The sequence below is a fragment of the Etheostoma spectabile genome, chromosome 19, assembly GCF_008692095.1.
Source record: "Etheostoma spectabile isolate EspeVRDwgs_2016 chromosome 19, UIUC_Espe_1.0, whole genome shotgun sequence".
Classification (NCBI taxonomy): Eukaryota; Metazoa; Chordata; class Actinopteri; order Perciformes; family Percidae; genus Etheostoma; species Etheostoma spectabile.
Genome location: NC_045751.1, coordinates 5,811,127 through 5,832,269, shown reverse-complemented (window position 1 = coordinate 5,832,269; position 21,143 = coordinate 5,811,127). Strand labels below are relative to the sequence as shown.

Genomic DNA, 21,143 nt, shown 5'->3' with positions numbered 1-21,143 from the left:
GTTGCAAGATGCTGACTCGACGCTTGCCGGTCATTTGTTACTTTGGCTCTCAAGAAGGTGAATCTCAGCAGAGCGGAAATTGTCTGATGCAAAAACAAGATGTCGAGTGCTGCTGTAGCTAAATGCCAGCATATTTGCATGCATGCAGACATGCTTCCCTGTGAGTGTGTGCCTCTCAGCCGGCGGTCATCTATAGAGCAAAGTATTCAGAACTTAAACCCTTTGGCATCATTGCCCTGCTCTCATTGCACTTTGGTGTTCTCAGTGCCGTGCCATGCCAAGAATGCGCCATACTGAGCCAGAGCGGCTTGCCTCATTCCTACCAGGGCACAATGCCGCCTTCATAAGCCCAACATGTCCTCACTAACACTCTCACACAGTTCAGGAACTTATTCCATGGAACACAAAGTAAGCAAACTTTTAGCCCACACTGAAATATGACAGGAAAGACACACACAGACAAATAATCAGGCACCGGAAATATTCTATTTCGTCTGATAATGATGATTGATGGCCGTTCAGAAAACACTCCGTATCAAAACAAATGGTGTACCGCTCCATAAATCAATTGGTTGGGAGGGGCGGCACTGAAAGCCCACATTGATCATCGCACAGGCCAAATGTTAGCATCTCAAAATCATTTATTCCGGGCACCATTTCATACACAACATCTGGCACACCGGCAGAGACAGAGGGCAGAACCTGTTACGAAACAACAGAGGCCGTCCGCTGCACACTTTAAAGCGCGTGGCAATATGTCCTTCCGGTGATAGATGGGGGACGGTTGGCTGTCTGTAGCTAATGAGCAAAAGATCTAAGAGTCTGCACTACTCAAAGTGTTAAGGCAGTTCTTGGGACTAAAAGATGATTTCCATTGGGATATTAGCTATTATTGTCCTAAAAAAAAATCCTCATGGGAGATATGTGATCAAATCTCTGCCTGCTGTTTGTTATCAGTGGACACTACAGAAAACTTGGTGCGGGGTCAGAGATGGAGCAGAGCCGGGGGGGTAACATGATAGAATGTGAGACATCTTTATGTGTAGTCGGGTGGACCTCCACATTGACAATATTGTAAGAATGCTTTCATGATCACCCTTTTGGAAACAATGTAATGAAGTCATTTTAAATGCCCATTGGCTTGTAGCAGGTTTATTTACTGTGTTTTACTGTACAGCTGTTCACATCTACCTCCGCACTGCGCTGTTTCAAAAAGGATGGGAGCATCTTTTAACTCTCGGAACTGATTTCCGGTTGCCTTTCACTCCTTGTATCTACTTTTTCAAACATGTCAAATTTGATTTGTGTTTCCTGAGAATGTATTCATTGAGTTTCTGTATAGGGTTCTTCTTTACGTTACTGTTAGTTTGCTTTTATCTTTTTATTTTGAATGTTTGACATGAAATAAAAACAAACAAAACCTATGTACAGGCCTAAGGTAAAGTTACTGCATTATTCCTCAGCAATGGGTATGTGAGTGGTACTACAGTATAAATGTTCACGGGCAGTTTGTATATGAATGGATAGAGGAAACAGCTTGAATGAGGCATTAAAAGTCTTGGTTCTGTTAAAAAAAAGTATTCAATAGTAAACAATGTCAGCTTTAATTAATGTAATAGATGTATTTTACCCATTTGTCGTTAGGATGAATATGTCTGAAATGTTCACCAGGGGTCGCATCAAAGCTTTGGGAGATCTTAAAAGTCCCATGACATGGTACTCTTTGGATGCTTTTATATAGACCTTAGTGGTCCCTTAATATACATATCTGAAGTCTCTTTCTCAAAATTCAGCCTTGGTGCAGAATTACAGCCTCTAGAGCCAGTCCCACAATGAGCTTTCCGTAGTATGTGCCATTTCTGAGTCTGTAGCTTTTGAAAAGGAGAGGGGGGAGGGGCGCAAGGTGGAGGCTGGGGGAACTCATATTAATGTTAAAAAACCTCATAAAGTGAAATTTTCATGCCATGGGACCATTAAGAGGATGTGCAAGTCAGTGTGTGCAATTTCAGCCTATTTCCTAAAAACAAGTCACTGTCCTATCAATCGCTGAATGAGGCCTTAGCAAAAAAATAAAAAATAGAAAACGAACATGTAGACAGTATGGTTTGTCTGTTCTGCTGTGGAGTTTCATTTCTGTTCAGGAAAAGTCTCAAGACAACTGTAGGTAAAATACAACTTCAGTCAAACAAGCTCACTAGAGTTCATAACAGATCTTTAGAAAGCTGCAGCCGTGTTGAAAAGAAGACTGAAACTGCTCACACTGCAAGATGGCTGAACACAATTTAGAAAATTCTTGAATTCCATCCGATCGTTTGACAACCAGACTGTTGGTCGTACAGGTAATTAATCCAGCATCCTCCCCAGTCCCCTAAAACTAAGCACCCAAGACAATCTTGCAAAGATTCGGCCCCATTCCAAAATTATTCAGGGTTAAAAATCAGGATTACTTACTTCTGTTTCTATCCAGCTTTAGCTGCAGCCGTCAGGGGTGGTATGGCTATTTAAGAAAATATAAATACCAATTTCATCATAATTTCTTAGATAATGTAATTTTCTCCCTGAACAAACCTACACCCTTGATAACTCCACAGCAACATGAAGCTGCATACACCGAGAGGGAAGGAGAACAAATGCAAACAAACTGCAAATCTGACCAATTAGAGCTCCTCATATTCAACGTGCCTCACACTCACCGATCCTGATCCATCAACAATAGAACCAGGGTTGTGTAACACGGCAGCACAATCCCTACAGTATTTGTACCATTGAAGCCTCCAGTGACTAACTGCCTGGCCCAAAGACAACATGATTAGACACAATGGGGGAAATACGGCGAGAAAAGAGAGACAGGCACGCACCGAGGGAGAGACAGTTATAAGAAAGCCAGATGTCCTTGAGAAGATAAGTGAGTGGTGTGTGGAGAGAGGGAGAGAGAGAGAGAGAGAGAGAGAGAGAGAGAGAGAAAATATAGTCCTCTCTGGTGTCTCCAGTGTCCAGCGTTTGAGGCAGTAAATCGCCCCCAGTTCAATGTGTGCTCTCCAAACGCTGCCACACATTATTGATAAATCAGTGTGTGTTAATGAGAGGAGCTCATGTGGCCTGATGAATCACGGCACAAAAATGAGACAGACCCACCCAAAGACACACAGGCTGAGGTGCGAGTGCTGACTACTGTCATTTATTTGTTTCCGACACAAACAAACACACACACACTTTCTCAAAACACACACAGTCACACAAACCATTTTGCAGTGGTTGGATGAACACTCGCCCCGTGCTGAGGTAACAACTCAGAGTGTTATTCTATCCCGTTAACAGAACAGAGGAGAGCTTCTACAGCCACTCCGGCCGGCAGTCAGATGACGAACACAAGCTATTCTGGCTTCCCTTTGATATCCAATAGGCGGCTTAACGGCCTCATTAGATCATATCACACCCACCCAACCACACACACACACACAGCGAAATTATTTCTCTTCCACACTCACTACTTACATTATCATGAACTCTCATCATTTGCTTGTGTTGATGTATTAGTTTATTAGCCTGACTGTGCCTAGGTGTGGTTTTTATGTTTGTATTCGTGCAAGTGTGTGTAATTATAGATATAAGTACTTGTGTGTATGTGTGCACTTGAGAAGTGTGTGTCCACGAAGGCTAGCTTGCTTGTGAGTGTTTGTGCAGGGCAAGCTGACCTTGTTATAAGCTGAGTGGGCTGTAGTGCTGGGGCATCATTAGTATGGGTAAGGTGAGGGTTAGAGGGTGAGTGTGCGTGTGTGTAGAGGTGACAGAGTGGGGAGAGATGGTGGGTGACATTGTAAGAGAGGAAGTAAGGCGATGGAAGGTATGTGGGTCAGGCCGGGACACATACAACAAACGTCACTCTACCGCATCCACTTCACTTAGAGGCAGGTAGCAAATGTTTGAGGACACACTTAGTAATTAATAAAAACTAGTAGTTTTCTAAAAAAGAATGCAGATCACTAGGGGTGATCCGAGTATCCGGCTGAAACGAGTATCCGGTACGGATAAAGCACTTTTGCCAAGTACAAGTATCATACGAGTAATATGAGTCAATATCCGTGCTCGGATTGAATACAACTCCTCAACTGGCCGCGCAGCGTTCTGTGATAATCACAGCGCCCCCCCCCCCCCCCGCCTACAAACCCGCTGGGATAAATCACACACACAGAACATGGAGAAATGCGCTTTCTCTCTCGCTCGCTCTCTCTCTCTCTCTCTCTCGCTTACCATGACAACACCATTGATCTGAAGCTTGACGCTGTCATATAAATAGTTTTCAAATCAGCAATAAATATAACAATTTTTGATCAACTCATATCAATTGCATGCTTAAATAACATACCGGTTAAAGCCCCGCACATTTCAAGAGAACCCGACCCACTTCCTGGTTAAATCTGACCACTTCCGGTTTAGGCCCCGCCCAGTCCGAGTACAGATCCGGATACAGATAATTCATGTTGTAAACAGATACAGATACAGATAATGCTGTACTCGCTCGTCCCTACAGATCACGTCAGTCAGTCAGTCTGACATGTCTTCTGCACGTTCTGCTTTGCTGGAAACGGATATTTTAATTGTAATTTATTTATTTGAACAGGGACAGTGAAAAAAAACCATGAACAGATGTCTTGTGCCAGGTTGTAGCAAATTGCTAATTTCCGCCCATAGTCCCTGGGCAGGTAGATGGCACATTAAAATACAGACAAAGTATTTACAGTTCAACATATACAATAGAGATAAATCATGTCATAAAAATCTAAAGACATTATTGTCCCCTTACCCCACCCCAGAGAGTGACAGACACTGCCGGTGTATGAACAGAAAATATTTAGATGATTCATTGGTGAAAAAAATGAAATAAAAGATATTGATTCTAGCAAAAATAATCAATTTTGAAAATCACTTACTGATCTTGCACATGACAAACAAAACCTGAACTATCCAGTCATGATGATAAAACACACACACACACACACACACACACACACACACGGTGAAATAAATGGGGAAGTTTGTAGACCAGAGATCTTAAACAGGGGGTCCGGGACCCCTAGAGGTCCTCAGAGTCAATGCAGGGGGGGCCTCCAAATTATTGCTCATTTTTGAAAGTTTTTCAAAACATAAAAAGTCTTAAACATGAATCCAACATATTGTTAGCAAATATAAATCTTACTGCCTACTGGCCTGTAGGTAGGTAGGTAAATAAAACGTGATTTATAAAATCATGCCAACAATTATTAGGCTATTTCAGTAGTTTAGTATTCTATGCAAAAAATGTTTTATAAAGGCTTTAGACCACCCTACACATTTTTGTAGGCCCATTTAACTTTATGCAACATACGTAGTAGGGGGTGCCCGCTCCGTCTCACTTTGAGTTAAGAGGTCCTTGACTTAATTATTGTCACTATAATTAAGATCAGATGAATCTATGTATATGGATAATCACTGACTGGTATACGTTAGTCATTAGTCAGGATACTGGTTTGAAACCATTTAATTATTTTTAATGGCAGCAAATAATCACACCTGTCGTCTTCCCGGGTCAAACGTGACAAGCTTTGCTTGTTTCTAAAGCATAGACAATTAGACTTTATCACTCAATTCTGTGTTACCACTTTTATCCAACTCATCACAACTAGTTTTACACTTATTTTATTCATTCACGGTCAACAGACTTCATTTACATGAAATGATACCTAATTTCTGAGTAAAATGAAGAGAGATCATTAGTTGTTTTGGATTAATGGCTGGTATGTGACTTCATTTATTAGCCAGGATGTCCCCAGGTCCAAATTAACTGATGCAATTGTATTCACAAACAACGGAGAGCTAACAAAAAGGACAAAACTAAAGTACCAAAAATTGTCTTGTATCCATTTAGGAAAAGACACATCAAAAGGTGTTATAACAACAAGTTTCCAAAGCTGTAGTTAGTGTTGTGTGTGTGTGTGTGTGTGGGTACGTCTGCATGAAAAGTACAGTAGTGTGACCCATTGCCCCATGCACCAGGTGTGTGTGTGTGTGTGTGTGTGTGTGTGTGTGTGTGTGTGTGTGTGTTTGTTCATCTGCTGAAATGTACAGTAGTGTGATCCACTGCGCGCGCACACACACACACACACACACACACACACACACACATGCATGTTTGTGTGTATTTCCATGTGTTGGAAATCACAAACATGTAATCCATTACATGAGGTAGTTATCATGCTGTATATGAATGTGTGTGTGTGTGTGTGTGTGTGTGTGTGTGTGTGTGTGTGTGTGTGTGTGTGTGTGTGTGTGTGTTCACCAGCTGTGCTAAAAGCCCAATTGTGCCCCATTGCACCACCGTGTCAGAATTGACCCGGGAAGACCACAAATGCTATGAAATTAAACAAAACACCCCAAATTCAATGCAAGTGAATGCAAGCTGTAAGCAGGCTGCTCTCAAGTGCTGCCAGGAGGAGGAAGAGGAGGAGGAAGAAGAGGCGGCTACGGCTCAGGAATATTCTAGGCGTTTATTCCTGACCAGGGGTCAAACATGTCCTCGGGCTAAAGCTAAGCGAAGGCGGTAGGAAAATCGCACATGATGAGAATATACACTCTCATACACCAGCCAGACAGACACAGACACAGACACAGACACAGACACACACACACACACACACACACACACAGACACAGACACAGACACACACACACACACACACACACACACACACACACACGGGTCAGTAGTGTCCTCCCTATGCTGCCCACACACATACACACACGTAGAGAATGATGAAGACACACTGCCACACAGGGTACTTAACCCCTGTAAATCACACCTTGAAATGATGAAAACTGGTAATGCGTCTCTAACCACAGCCCCCATGCCTCGTCCCAGTGATTACCATAATAAATCCATCAGAGTGGGAGCAGCACTGAAGCCATTGGGGTGGAAATGGCTTCAAACAATAGGCATGGCGCACGTGTGGCCTTTTTTCCAAAGAGCTGGCACTGCCATGACCTGTCCAGCATACTTTACTACTGTAATTACAATATAGAGAGCAGTCGCCTCGATGGCAGATGCTGCTTCCCACGTTAGAGGTACCCCACGTAATTACCATGATGAACTTGGCACACTGAGGTAATAAATATCGCAGGACACACAAGCACGCTCGCACAAAGCGGAAAAGCGCACACACATTATGTGCATGGAAGTAGATGTGGAGAAATTACTACACACAGGTTTGTGGGGACCCGTCATTGACATAATGCATTCCCTAGCCCCTTACCATCACAACTAAATGACACACACACACACACACACACAGACACACACACGATTAACAGGGAAACAAACTGTTGTAGTTACCAATCAAAAAAGCTAAGAAGAATTCTAAAAGTGTAGGAAAGGCTATACAACTTCCAAAAAAGCTTTTAATAACCTAACACTACAAATCAAAAAACTTTGGCAGCAAATTGGTCTGACCTACAAAACATTTTGTTTGTGCACAGATGCCCAGCTCCACTAGTGTGTGGTGTGTGTGTGTGTTTTAATGTTCAGTCCTGCCTCTCCTTAAGTAAATTTAGAAATGCATATTCATAAGGTTTCACCACTACCACAGAACCTCTCAAGCCCCATATCATTGTAAGGCCTCGACATTTTGGCATCTTTAACAGACAGTATCAACACCAAGAAGAAGTATTCTTAAATTTATTTTTGGCTTGTAATGTCAGACCCATCACTATATGAAGCATACAGACAGATAAATCGCACACATAAAGTGTCACTGTCTCCTTTAACTTCAAATGAATCATTTTGCAATTACATTTAACATGCAAACACACAAGACAAATTAGGCCACTCTGTGTTTTACTTGACTTCAGGGAAGCACAGGGAGAGTAACGGCCCCCAGAATTGCAAATGAGGCGCCTCTTGACATTTTTATATCACAGTAAATCACCGTATGTATGAGCCAAGTTCGTTGTGTGCTGGCAGATTACCAGCATGTGGATGTGTTGACATGCGCCTCGACAGAGTTGTCACAACAGTCACAACACCAGGCTAGGTTATGCCTCTGGTCAGGGGTACAAATCTGTGTGCATTAAGCTGGATTTGACTCTGTCCATCTCCTGTACAAGCATAAATACAGGACATGTGTCCAGGAAGATGGGCTGGGATGTTTTCCCAGATTCAGATTAAGTCCTGCACTACAAATTACAGGCTGGGGATGTTCTGTATTGAGGCTTTACAGTTGAGGATTATTCTGTAGTCTGGCAAGTCAACCATCAAAATCCAGTTATCCAGTACAGGCAGGAAATGCAATGAAGAAGAGAAGATGAATAGGGTGTAGGACAGAGGAAGAAGAAACAGGAGAGTTTGAGAGGAAGGCCTGCGGGAACTCACCTGGTCTTTTTTCCATTTTTCTCCCTCGACTGCCACATAGTCGAACCTTCGATATTAATATGAGGATTTGCTTCTGGCAGAGCGACTTGTTGCTCTTTGGGCAGGGCTTGCGCTTGCTGGCGATCTGCCGGTTTGCCTGGGGGTCTTTGACCTCCCTGCGCTGGCGAATGAGGGAGCTGGCGAGAGCGGCCATCTTCCCAGCGCTGACCCTGCCGCCACCTCACCAGCCACTGGCGGCTTGGTGGCGCCCAGGTGTCGGGGGGTACCGTGGGCCACCCCCCTGCCCGCTCACCCAGGGCGACGGAGCACCACTGAGGGAGGGGTGCAGAGTTGAGGAGGGGGGGGGCGGGGACCTCTGAGGATGGAGCAAAGCAGCGGGGAGAAAGGCAGGAAACGAGGAGGAGATGGAGGAAATGAAGGTGGATCCGTTAAGGGCCCACCCAAAACTGAAAATTGGCTTTTGTTTAGGATTTGAGCGATGGCCGTTGGCCTTTAAATGTCCTTCTAGTTGTCCCGTTTCCTGGTTGCGAGGGTGGTTCAGTGTGAAGCTTTAATACGTCACTGGTCCTCTGTTCGAACAAGTTATGTTGTTATCCACCTAAAAACCAGTGCACTGTAGCCCAGCAATGTGCCCTGGTGCCTCTGTCCCAATCCGAGCGTACCCGCGCCCTCCTCCTGGAGCTCCAACGAAGTTTGACTCAACCCCGCCTGAAAGGATTCATCCACGGAACCGTTGGATGCATGGTGAAACCAGACCCAAGAAGAAGATCATAAAGAAAAAAAAAGAAAAAAGAAATCACGTTTAGTCCTCTTAACCCGCCCAATCCTGCAGATCCCTGGACCTATTCAGTGGGACGAAAAAAATGCCCGAATGTCAACTCTCCAAAACAGGAGTGACACTGCTCCTTTTGTTTCTGTCCATCGCCTTTAAAATGTCTCCATCCGAAACAATGTCAGAGCAAAAGAAGTAGAAGAAGAACAAGAAAAAGAAGTAGAGACCTGTCCGACCTGAGGTATCAGCTCTGCACGTTGGGACGAGGATGAAAGGAGTGCGGATGGTCGGAGTGCAGCTTGTTTCCTCACTGTCTTTCAAGCTCTCCTGGCATCACCCTTTGCGTTCACCCGCAACCTGAAAGAAGAAGGGGGAGAAATGGAAAAAAAGACAGGGGGCTTGATAAATCCAGCATTTCCCAGAGATAGAGGTGACATTCATGAACGAGACAGCGCGGGGATGGAAAGACAGACAGGGACACAGAAAGAACAAGGGGAGAGGGAGAAAGGGAGGGAGTGCAGTGAGTCTATCCCCCCGTCGGATCGGGCTCTCCAACTCTGTCGGCAGCGCGCTACACCACAGCAGAGCGCAGCGTTGTGTCCTTCAGCTACGCACGCCGCTTCACAGCTGGGAGAACAAGGGGGTGAATGAATGGAGCGAGACCAAGGGGGAGAGGGAAGGAGGGAGGAGATGAGGTGAAAGGGAATGGGGGGGGGGGGGGGGTTGCCAGGTAGCCGTGCCTTACAGTAGATGCTGTATTGCCGCTGCTCATGCGAGTCTCCACCGGTGGTTGACAGTAGCCAGTCTGGTTCTGTTGAGTCCAGTGCAAGTGTGTGTCCGGTTGTGGTGTGTGTGGGTGTGTGTGTGTGGTGTGGTGTGTGTTGTGGTGTGGGTGTGTGTGTGTGTGGTGTGAAAGAGAGGAAAAGTGTGTGTGTCTCCTGAACAAGGCACTCTCTGCCCTACACGTGTGTGTGTGTATGTGTGTGTGTGTGCGCGTGTGTCTGTGTAACTCCCTCTCTGCTTGTTCACAGTGCATTACCCACAAGGGTTGGCAGCATGCTTCAATGCTTCCCTCCTCCTTTTCTTTCTTTCCTCTCTCTCTCTTCTCTCTCCCCACCCACCCTTCGCTCTTTTTCCCCTCCTTTCTCCCCTCTGTCACTTGATCCCTCTCAATATCTGCGATTCAAAGTCGCTTCCTCCCCCCGTCTTCTATTCTCTTTAACTTTCTTGGTACCGGACCATGTCAGGCTGGGTCAGAGCTGGGGTGGTGTACCCCCCCCACCCCCCCCCCCCCCCCCCCCCACACCTTACTACTTTCTGTCCCACCACAGCCTTCTCGGATGTGATGTTGGCTTAAAGAGACAAACTAAGCGAGGTTGGCAGAACTGCGCTTTCTGCCATGACAAGGACATATAGATGCCGTGACACTGTCGGAGTCAGTCGGTCGGAACCGTGCGTCACTACCGTCACATCCTCCACACGTCTTTAAAAAACGCGTCAGTCAGTCACACAAACGCACCATCAAATACAGACTGACACAATCAAGCACAATGGAGCAAGGAACTAGCAGGCAGATCAGGCAGGTTGTGAACATGCCAACAGACTGCTCAGCTCATCTGAACCACTTTAGTTGGACGTAAAACCAGAAGAATTAACCAAAATCTTCCCAACTGCAAGACTGCAGCAAACAGGGTAGGTCAAAGCTGAACCAAGTCAGTCTATGATGGATGTTTACAAGTAGAGCCCGACACAATCGGCCATAGGCATTTCCCGATATTCGGTATCAGCCTTTATAATGGCTGACTAAATATATATTATATATATATATATATATATAATATATATATATATTAATATATATATATATACACACACACACACACACCACACACCACACACACACACACACACACACTATGGTCAAATGTTTGGGGTCACTTAGAAATTTCCATTTCACTCCATAGACAGTATACAAGCTCAGATCAGTTGCATAGTTTTTTTAACCAGGGCAGCAGTTTTCAGATTACATTATGTGCTTACATAATTGCAAAAGGGATCTCCAAAGTTTTGTCAGTTTTAAAAAAAAATGATATCAGATTAGTAAACAGACTGTGCCTTTGAAACATTGGACGAATAGTTGCTGATAATTGGCAATGTAGATATTGCATTACAGATCAGCCCCCCCCCCACTCAGATCAGCTGGTATTCTGTCTATAATGGTGTGGTATGGAAATTTGTAAGTGACCCTAAACTTTTGACCGGTAGTGTATATATTTTAAATAATTTTCCTTCATCAGAATCATTGATAATGACAAATAATTGATTATGATAAATTAATATTTAAAAAATAAAAACGGACTGTCACCCGTCTTATGAGCGTTGGTGTTGCATAGTTTGTCCACCAGAGGAAGCTCTGCAACGTTCCTGTTGGCAATTTTTTTTGTATTAATCAGCATATCGGATTTTTGAATAATAAAATATTTGTATAGGCATCGGCATTAAAATCCTTTATCGGACAGGCTGTATTTATTAGCGACAGTTTCAGTAATCACTTTAGAAGTCACCTGTTCCCCCCGCTTTAAACTGGTGAGTACATTATTCTGAGCCATGCTAGTCAGTGTGTTCATAGGTCGGTCCACCACTTTGGTCCAGACTGAAATTTCCCAATAACTATTTTATGAATTGCAATGACACACATTCCCATCCCCAATAGCTTTGTGTATAGTGCTAATTAGCAAATGTATGCATGCTAACATGCTAAACTATATCGGCTTAACATCAGCATGTTAGCATCATCATTTGCATTTTGCATGTAGCGAGGCTCTTTTTTTACGGATATAAAAGACGTCCAAACTACTGTAAAAATAAGATCCTTTCTATAGTGATACAACAGAATGTATCCTGCAAGCAGACTTACTGCAATGAGTGCTGGTATTTCCCATAAATCACTTCATTTAACATCACTCCATACCTTCTCTGTTGGTCTCTGTCCAAACCCTGGTCCGTGAGGAGGAATTTGTGAGGAAAACAATTTTAAAATTTAAAATTTAAAACTGGCCGCATGGCACTATTTTCATCTGTGACACAGTGAAAAGACATCACTGAATCACATCAAGCCAAAAGCACGTATCTTGTATCACACATCTGGCTTCTATACATCCAACTAGGCCTGCACAATTCAGGGAAAAATATGAATCATGATTGTTTTGCTTAGAATTGATATCACGATTCTCTGCCACGATTTTTTGGATCGTGACAAACAAAACAAATTGGCAGTACCAAACATAGATTTTTTTTTTTGGTCCCATGGCATGAAATTTTCACTTTATGAGGTTTTCTAACATTAATATAGGTCCCCCCCCAGCCTGTATATGGCCCCCCCAGTGGCTAGAAATGGCAATAGGTGTAAACCGAGTTCTGGGCATCCTGCCCCAACCCTTATGAGGTCATAAGGGGAAAGGTTACCTTCCCTTTCTCTGCTTTGCCTGCCCAGAGAATTTGGCCCACCCATGAGAGAGAGACATCATGGATTTCAAACGAGCAAAGTAGCAGTTGATCAAGGTCACGCCACCTCCCTCCACCTTAATAGCATTTAAAGCTACAGACTCGAAATGGCACGTCCTAAGGAAAGCTCGTTGTGGGACTGGCTCTAGAGGCTGTAATTCTGTACCAAGGCTGAATTTTGGGAAAGAGACTTCAAATATGGTATTAGGGGACCACTAAGGTCCCTATAAAAACATCCAAAAAGCACCACGTCATGGTATCTTTAAAACTCAGAGAAGAAAGTATTAGCGTTTGTGATGCAGTCCGCTCATAAAATTAAATGAGAATCAAAGTCATTAAAAAAAAGGAAAGACATTTTTTTTAAATCAAAGTTATTTAAAAATGTAATTGTGAACAGGGTTCAAGATCGCGATTTTATAACAAGTAATCATGTTGGCTTACATCCAACCATCACTAATTATTGGACAGTAGCAGAGGTCTACATTTCTTTTTTTCTTCTCTTTCCCAATAATGAGGTTAATTAAGTCCTGATGACACCATTAGTGTCATTACAAAAAGGACATGACCTAATCAATGTCCTGCCAATTTTGATGATGAGGTATTTTGAAGATAATATAGAAAATATTAAATCATACATAGCTCATTTATTATGAACTATGTATCTGAAAAGATCAACACATTATAGCACTGTAGTCTAAACATTGATTTCACCTCAATCAATCTAATTTGTGTTAGCTAAAAGCCTAATTATCGGATTTTCTCCCGTTTTGTTTCCAGCAATTACAATATGTTTGGTGTTGTGCTCATTGATGAAAGATTCCTTGCTGGAAAAACAACCAATCCAATTACAGCTTGGCTAAAAGGATTAAGTACATCTTCCTGTGCCAGCACCAAAAAAATTAAATTTTAAATTAGGGCCACAAAAATGACACGGAAAAAGGTTAGCATTGACGCAGTGTTAGAAACAAGAAATTAAAACAAGTCAATCCAATAATGAGGCTAGGTTGAACATCTGAAGCTCAATCACAATGTGCCATTATCCTCCCTTACACAGAAGGTTTGGAGTTATATTGTATCAGTAACACTAGATTGGCAAAGAGTAACTAAGAGCAGTTTCCGTAATAATTTCCCTCCCATTTCTGATACAAGTTTTGAATTAAACTATGATGACAGCAGAGCAATAGTGCCTCAGCCCCCGGAGCAGTCAGCGTTTCCCTGAGAAGGCAAATGTGAAATGATAGTGGGATTCCGTGATTGCAGGCAGACCTGCTACTGGTCTGTCCCTCGCCGTTTCTGCTGGCGTAGCAGGAAACGAGAAGAGAAAAACCCTGCAGGATTTCCCACACCCGCGCACACACACTCCACTAACGTATTGCAGATTCCTGAGCTGTTAAATAATGTAATTATCTCTCTCACTCTCCTTGTCCTTTCCTCTTACTGCAACATTGCTTTCTTTCCCCAACTCCCCACCCAAGGGCATCCCTCACCCTCTCCCTCTTTTCAAAACCAAGCCACCTAGTCTGGAAGTTGCCCCACAATCTCCAGCGACAACACCGCCTCTTAAATCACACATTGGGCCAGCACCGAGGCAGACAGTCCACTAGACTGTGGGAAAAAGCCTGGCAGCTTACAAAAGGACACGGTTTCAACAAGCAAGTAGAGGATGGAAACTGGTATGGACTATGGAGGCGAGGTTTGGTTTGGAGGGGGGGGTAGAGAAACAGACCCTGGTCAATTGCAATGAAGACATCACTCGGCAGAGGCGGGCCAAGACATGGTGCAGAGAGAGCCAGAAGGGAGAACAGAGCTGCCAAGGAGAAAGACAGAGACAGAAGGAGAGACAAAGAAACAAAGGGGGACAGAGTGGGCACGATAAGGATGGGTATGGTTACCGGTACCAATACCAATTCCTTTACAATACTTTTTTCAATGCCAAATTTATAAAATCCAATTCAACAAAAATAAATTATGGCACAAATCACTTTTTTTTTCAGAGTTTTTCCTGCGTGTCTCTGCAACGTGTGACGTTAAGCCAATCACAAACATTAGATCTTGGTAGAAGCATGCTGCATGCCGATTGACTCACTGACATTTGCCCATTTGGTATTGAAATTTGGTAATGACTGACTAGGCATTTGCATGGTGCCTAAAATGTATCGAATTTGGTACCCAGTCCTACGGCAAGAGAAAGCAAGATGTGTACAGAGTCAGTTAGTGTGCAACATCTGAGTGTGCAAGCCTGCATGTGTGCATCTGTGTGTGTCCGTGCACATGTGTGCCTGTGCCAATGCCATCCACGGGTGGCTGGACGTCAATCTGTTTTCTGAGCGAGTCAGTTTCCATTGGCAAATGCCTCTGAGGGTGATGACAACATGATCAGCCCTGGCCAGCCACAGGGCAGCCAGCCACAGCATTGTTGTCCACCCGCCCTCCCCTCCCTCCATTCCCTCTATCCTGTCACCCAGACGGACTGGCCCAGTTCTGTCTGCGTGTCATCCTGAGCTCCCTTCGCAAGGCTCTTTAGTGGTAATGTTAGGAGACCTTTAACACTACACAAATTATAAATAAATAGAAATGCATGCAGCATTTACCAAAGAAAGATTCCGCATGACTATTCTGAGGTTTGTCGAGATTGTTCCACATGTGAGATTTGTTCAAAATGATATGATAAACATCAAACTTTCACAGTGTAACCAATCCACATCAATGGAATCCCACAGATTCCCCTCAAGTTCAACTCTGGTGAACTTTGAGAGTCCAAAATGATAAGAGCATCTCAGTTGTATTTGGTCTCGCTTTGCCAGACCCTCCTCCACAGCACCGTGGAAGAGAGTGTGGACTAGCCTCCTCCCACACAGCCTTCTGGGATGGGAGAAAAACATGCTCTGGTTTATTGGCATTTCTTTAAATCAATCCCAATCGTCTTAGCTAAGCGCTAAGCACCGGACATAGCCACGGTGCCTCTACAAAATAGCCTCTAGGGGAACTTGTTTTGGTGCAACAGAAAACTCAGATTGGACAGATAGTCTAGCTAGTGGTCTGGATTTACCCTGCAGAGATCTAAGGAGTAGTCAACCATAGTCCTCAGAAATCAATCTGAGTTTAAAATTCCAACATAAAGGGAGCCAAAGGCCACAGCTATCCTAAATGAGTGACATCTGGCAGAATTTCTGGCGGCAACAGACCAATCCCGGAATCCGATTAATCATTTGTAGAGTCAGACAGCTGTGAGATAGGAGTAAAAAGTACAAATATGCATTTTGATTATGCTGTGTTACTGTCTTTTTCATGACAAATGGATTTGATCAGAAAAGCTGCTGTTTAGCAGTCAACAACTGACATAGCAGTTAGTGAACTTCTGGATGGCGGTTCTTCACGAGAGTGATCAAATCTGTGGTGTTGAAGGATTTTACACGCCGTCCTCCACGCTTTACTTTGCAAGTATTGCATGGTGCAATTTGTGCATCTTGTTTTTTTTCCACAGTATGTTTATCTAAATGTAAATCCTGTGCTGTGTCATAGCATCTCCATGTAACAACAAAAAAAAAACCCTAGCGCTGAAACACACAACAGAAGTTAGACGGAAATAATCATTGGATCACTTTTACTCAGCGAATCGATGCCAATGTAAAAAAAAACTAACATTACTAATGATATATTTGTTGAATGATGACCTTGAGTTGGCAATGGAAGGGGGATTAGTTAAAATTAATAAATATGTAATTATTTTGTGAAAGTGTGCTGTAAACTATGACACTATGCCTATGATACTATCAATTATTAGTTTTGTGATATTTGTCAGCTTTTTCACTATTCATGGTTACTATTTTTTCTTTTCATCAGAAGAGTAAACCTCTATATATGGGCACCCGCTCTACCAGGTGAGCTACCCAGGCGCCCTCTCCTCCTCTTTATATTACTCATCTCATCGTCTTTCCCCCTCCATCGTTGGTCCTCATGTAGCCTTCTTCATTTCTCCCAGACACTGTAGAGGTGACTGGTCCTGTTTCGTTTCTCAGTCTAATCTTGGGCTCATTATGTAAAGGTGTGTTGGCTCATTTGTTATTTCTGGCTCCAATAACCCTGATTAAAACAAGGGGGGGGGGCTTCCCCCATCCTCTTCACCTCCGTCCCGTTATCGTTGATGTTACATATATAACATACATGTTTTGATACTAAAAGTGACTCACATTAAACTGCAAGCATATCAACGGTCTTGGATGGCAAAATGGTGGTACTCATCGTTTGTATCTATTGAAATATTGAGAAGTTTTAACAAAAGGCATGATTTTTTTTTCTGGAACAGATGGGAAACATTTAGTTTAAAAAACTTCCACTGTTAGTGTGCAAGACTGATTCTAGTTTGAGTGTTCGCTGTTGGCACTGGGCAACTCCCCGATTAGTTAGATTTCAGTGGTGTAGGGAGAGCTGCAAAATGCCACAAGAAAATAAAAGGAAGGGGTACAAAATTGCTTAAATTTAAAAAGGTACTGTAGGTAGGATTGGGAAGATCCAAGACTAACCCCTGATTTCCACCAACTGCGGAACGACTGCAGATCCGCTCCGGAACGGCGGCGGAGTAATTTGGTATCCATTAAAGTCAATGTGTATATTTCCAATGACTGCGGAACGGCAGCGTCCAATTTAATCTTTCAATAATTTTCAAAATAAAATAGACCATGCTCACGACAGATCACTTTTCCCTGCACTACACCTTGAGAATGTCAAAATGGGAGGAGACAGGCCTGAAATCAACAGGTCAGAGGTTTTGTGGTTCAGTTTATAGAAACTACGTCCTGTTATATCATGCGATCATACGTGAATTTGCGCGACCTTGTGGGTCCAAGTGAGTTCAGCTGTCAGTCAAGGTCGCAGCCATTCCGCAACAAATCCGAACCTGGTGGGTATTGAAAGGCGGCGGAGCACGGAGCTGATCCGCAGTTGGTGGAAATCAGACAAAACACCAATAACGGTTCAGTCCCCCCCCCACATGGGAGAATGAATGTGTGTGCATGAGCAGTGATTGACACGCAGTTAGACACCCCCCCCCCCCCCAGCCCTGATTGGCGGATTGAACACAAGGAACGGTGGATTTTTGCAAATCGCACTAAAGGCTGTAGGTGGTGTTTGATTTTTGCCAGTAAATCTCGAGTCACTGGAGCTTCCTTAAATCAGTTTAAACCTGGAAGACTGCTGATGTGACTTGTATGTAGAAGTATTTATTCAAACATTTGACTAGACTTCTCTTTATGTGACACATCCTCGTACCTAAATGACGGAATGGGCCTATTTCAAATGACTCTTCGAACGACATACATGTTACTGCTGCACGGGGCTGTTTTAAACACCTGACTAACACGTGACAGCAGTGGCTGTTCTAATCATGTGACCATTCTATGTAATGTAATGTCCGCCGTTTTAATCATCTAGTTAACATTGTGAAACTAAACTAGTTAAGTTAAGGCAGTGATTCCCAAAGTGGGGGTCCCGACCCCCAGGGGGGTCGCGAGCCAGAAAGGGGGGGTCGCGAGTTGATTTCCAGAAATAAATAAAAAAATTAAAACGATTAGAAATAGCATGTTAGCCATGATTTAAACACAGATAAAACTAGTGGCTAAATTAAAATAAACCAAGCAACTAAATAAAAAGGGAACAGCTGTTTTGATTTCTTCTTCTGAGTAGCGGCTAAACATTAACACTACAACTGCCGGGATTCGGTCATTTTGACACGCCAAGATTCTAAACTTATAATGTATGATAAGTACCTAATTGCAATTTTAATGCGGTATTGTGTTAGGATATCTTTAGAAAAACGAAATAAAACCAAATGTAAAATTTAAAGTTTTTAATTAACACGAGTTGCCCAGGTGCTTCAATAACTCATACCATGGCATAGTAAGACGTAATTATTCCATTCACTCTGAAAAATATGGTATGTAAACATGCAAATAAACCTAAAAGTATTTTTTTGAACCTTATAACCTAACGTAACTGTCATGCCTCGGTGTTGGTGTCTGCTGTGGTGCGCATTGCTCCTCGGACCGTGCCCCCCCCCCACCCCCCCCCCGCTGCTCGGAAAAGCGCCCCGCTCCCTTCCTCCTCAAACTCGTGTCTCAGTCCTTTGCCAGTTTTGCCTGAACTCCTCCGGACAATGTCCTGCTGGTGCACCCTTGGAGAGGATGTGTGTGATTCCAGGCAGTTTGAGGATGTATAAAGTTGTATAAACACGTAGGCAGCCACCGGCCATCTAGCTCGTGTACCGCTCCTTCCACAGAGCGAGCGCCCGGCGCTGCCTTCTGGTCCAGAACGGAGCCATAGTCGTAGCTACTCATGGTGGTAGCCTGCGTTACCAACTCTGGCTTTACCTTCGCCCCATCGCTGATGCCCACAGTTGTTACTCCAGAACCGCTTATGACGTTTCTGACAGAGACGCTGATGGTAACTAAGCAAAAAGATTCCGAAAGATTAAAAAACAACACCACGAAATACCGAATACTGTATGGCCGAAATAGGTAAAAGGGATTTATTTTTTTTTGGCCTAGTGTGTAATGTATATAAAAACTATTTTAAATTAAAATATATAGCTTTTTATCTTGCTGTACTCCAAACATACTGCACATCCACCTCATTAGGTGAGATTAAGTTCAAATTAAAGTAATGGTGACTTACTGTAAACAGGGTCTCAAACTCGCGGCCCGGGGGCCAATTGCGGCCCGCGGGATGATATTTTGTGGCCCCAAAATTGACATCAAGTTAAGGTAGTGGGCCGCGCGTTCTGAAACTTTTGTCATTGCGTTTGTCACTTATGGGTACGTAGTCTCGTGACGCGGCGTAACCGTTGTCAACTAGCTAAGTACTCTTTGCGGCAAATGCCTGAGGTTTGACAATGTGATGTTGTTGTTGTGAAATTCACCAACCATATCAGATCTAGGGGCTTAAAGCCCCGGCAGTTCCGCGCCCGTGTTGGAGGAAAGATTTGTTTTTTTTGGAATACTTGATGCGGCCCAGCCAAACCCAGACTCTACTTCCAGCAGCCCCCAAGTAAGTTGAGTTTGAGACCCCTGCTGTAGAATAATGTCATGGCTGTTGTGTTATTTTGTGTTGTCAATATGCTCATGTTTGGATACGCCTGTAGTGCGTGCGCGATTGCGCGCAATGTTTATAGTGGGGGGGGGGTCGCGAGTCACTTGCACCGTTACTTTGGGGGTCGCGGGCTGAAAGTTTTGGGAACCCCTGAGTTAAGGCAACCAAAATACACTTAGGGTTAGGGAATCATCAGGGATTGACAATGAGACGCTTAAAACTACTAAAATGCAAATGCCTCAGAGACCCCGGTTGGCAAATTTGGAAGTGAAGTCACTTAGCATACTTCCTGTTTTGCTCCCGTGATAACTACTACGGCCACGAGAGGTGGCCTTCTGACAGCAAATGGAAACATAGGCCGATGCTTGCACAATCAACCTATAAGGTCGTTTTCTGAATGAGGGCCGTCTGGTTCAACAATGTATTGACATCAAAATTCTGAAGCTGTTAAGACATATTTTTCTCATGACGTTAAAACACACACACACACACACACACACACACCCTTCGGTTTACTGATAGCTAACGTTTAACTCCGGCTAATTAATTGGGTTGTTATTTAATTAGCTACTAAGTGAATTTTGGCAGCCAGCCTTCCAAAAGAAAGCCCAGTGAAATTAGATGTTAACCAATCATTAAGGCGTTGACCGACAAGCAGGAAACTGAGTCTCAGTTCACCAGTCCGGGAGGCTTTGACACTTTCAGCACTCCGTGTCCGCCGACAGCTGTAGGCTTGTAGCGGTGTTGATGTTTTGTGCCTTGTCGGACACATGCAGCCACTTTCCTGAACAGGGGCGGAGCACAAAATTCTGGGCAATGAAGACTGGTATTTTCTTTGGGGCCCTCCTCGATCCACAGCTATTCATTCTAGCATCTTTTCGGGCGCTCCTCACATGAGGACCCTAGAAGACATTTAAAAAAAAAAAACTTACACTAAATTTTTTTTTTAAATGCAGCGTCAACTCACAAAAAAAAATGCAATTACTGTTATTGAGGTAAAATATGCTTGGGATTTTGATTTAAGGTCATGTTGTTCAGCCATAGTGTAAAGTACAGTATTTTAAATAAATTAAATAATCTGATGCCACCATTCATACGTCAATGCTTGGTTATCATTCCCGTTTCAGATCTGTTCTTACTGTGAAGCAAAGTCAGCTGGAGGAGGGGTGGATGAGTGTGGATAGAAGGACAGAAGAAGAGAGGAGGACAGAAGGAAGCGTGGGAGGTTGCAGCATCAAATAATATAGATTAGTATGGGACAGCCAATCTGAACAGATCTGAGGAGAGGAGTACAGAGACAGGAGGAGTCAACTGAGTCACAACAGGGATATAGACACACAGAGAGCAAGAGGCCTGAGGCTAATTCATTAAGAAAGACTGATG

At 43.6% G+C, this 21,143-nt stretch overlaps 1 protein-coding gene across 3 annotated transcripts in view; it reads right to left on the bottom strand.

The window, feature by feature from the left end:
• The window catches only part of fgf11a (fibroblast growth factor 11a), a 155,074-nt gene that overhangs the window by 132,075 nt on the left and 1,856 nt on the right, over window positions 1–21,143 (bottom strand). The window contains exons 1-2 of one of the 3 annotated variants that reach the window (XM_032544733.1): window positions 9,919–10,142; window positions 8,402–9,530 (exon numbers count right to left, since the gene is read on the bottom strand). The exons of 1 other annotated variant lie outside the window; for it this stretch is intronic. In XM_032544733.1, the coding sequence (XP_032400624.1) occupies window positions 8,402–8,594 (193 nt within the window). In that variant the 5' untranslated portion in view covers window positions 8,595–9,530; window positions 9,919–10,142. Of the gene's footprint in view, window positions 1–8,401; window positions 9,829–9,918; window positions 10,143–21,143 lie in introns of those variants that run through there. One more of the 3 variants, XM_032544734.1, reaches the window with a different exon arrangement.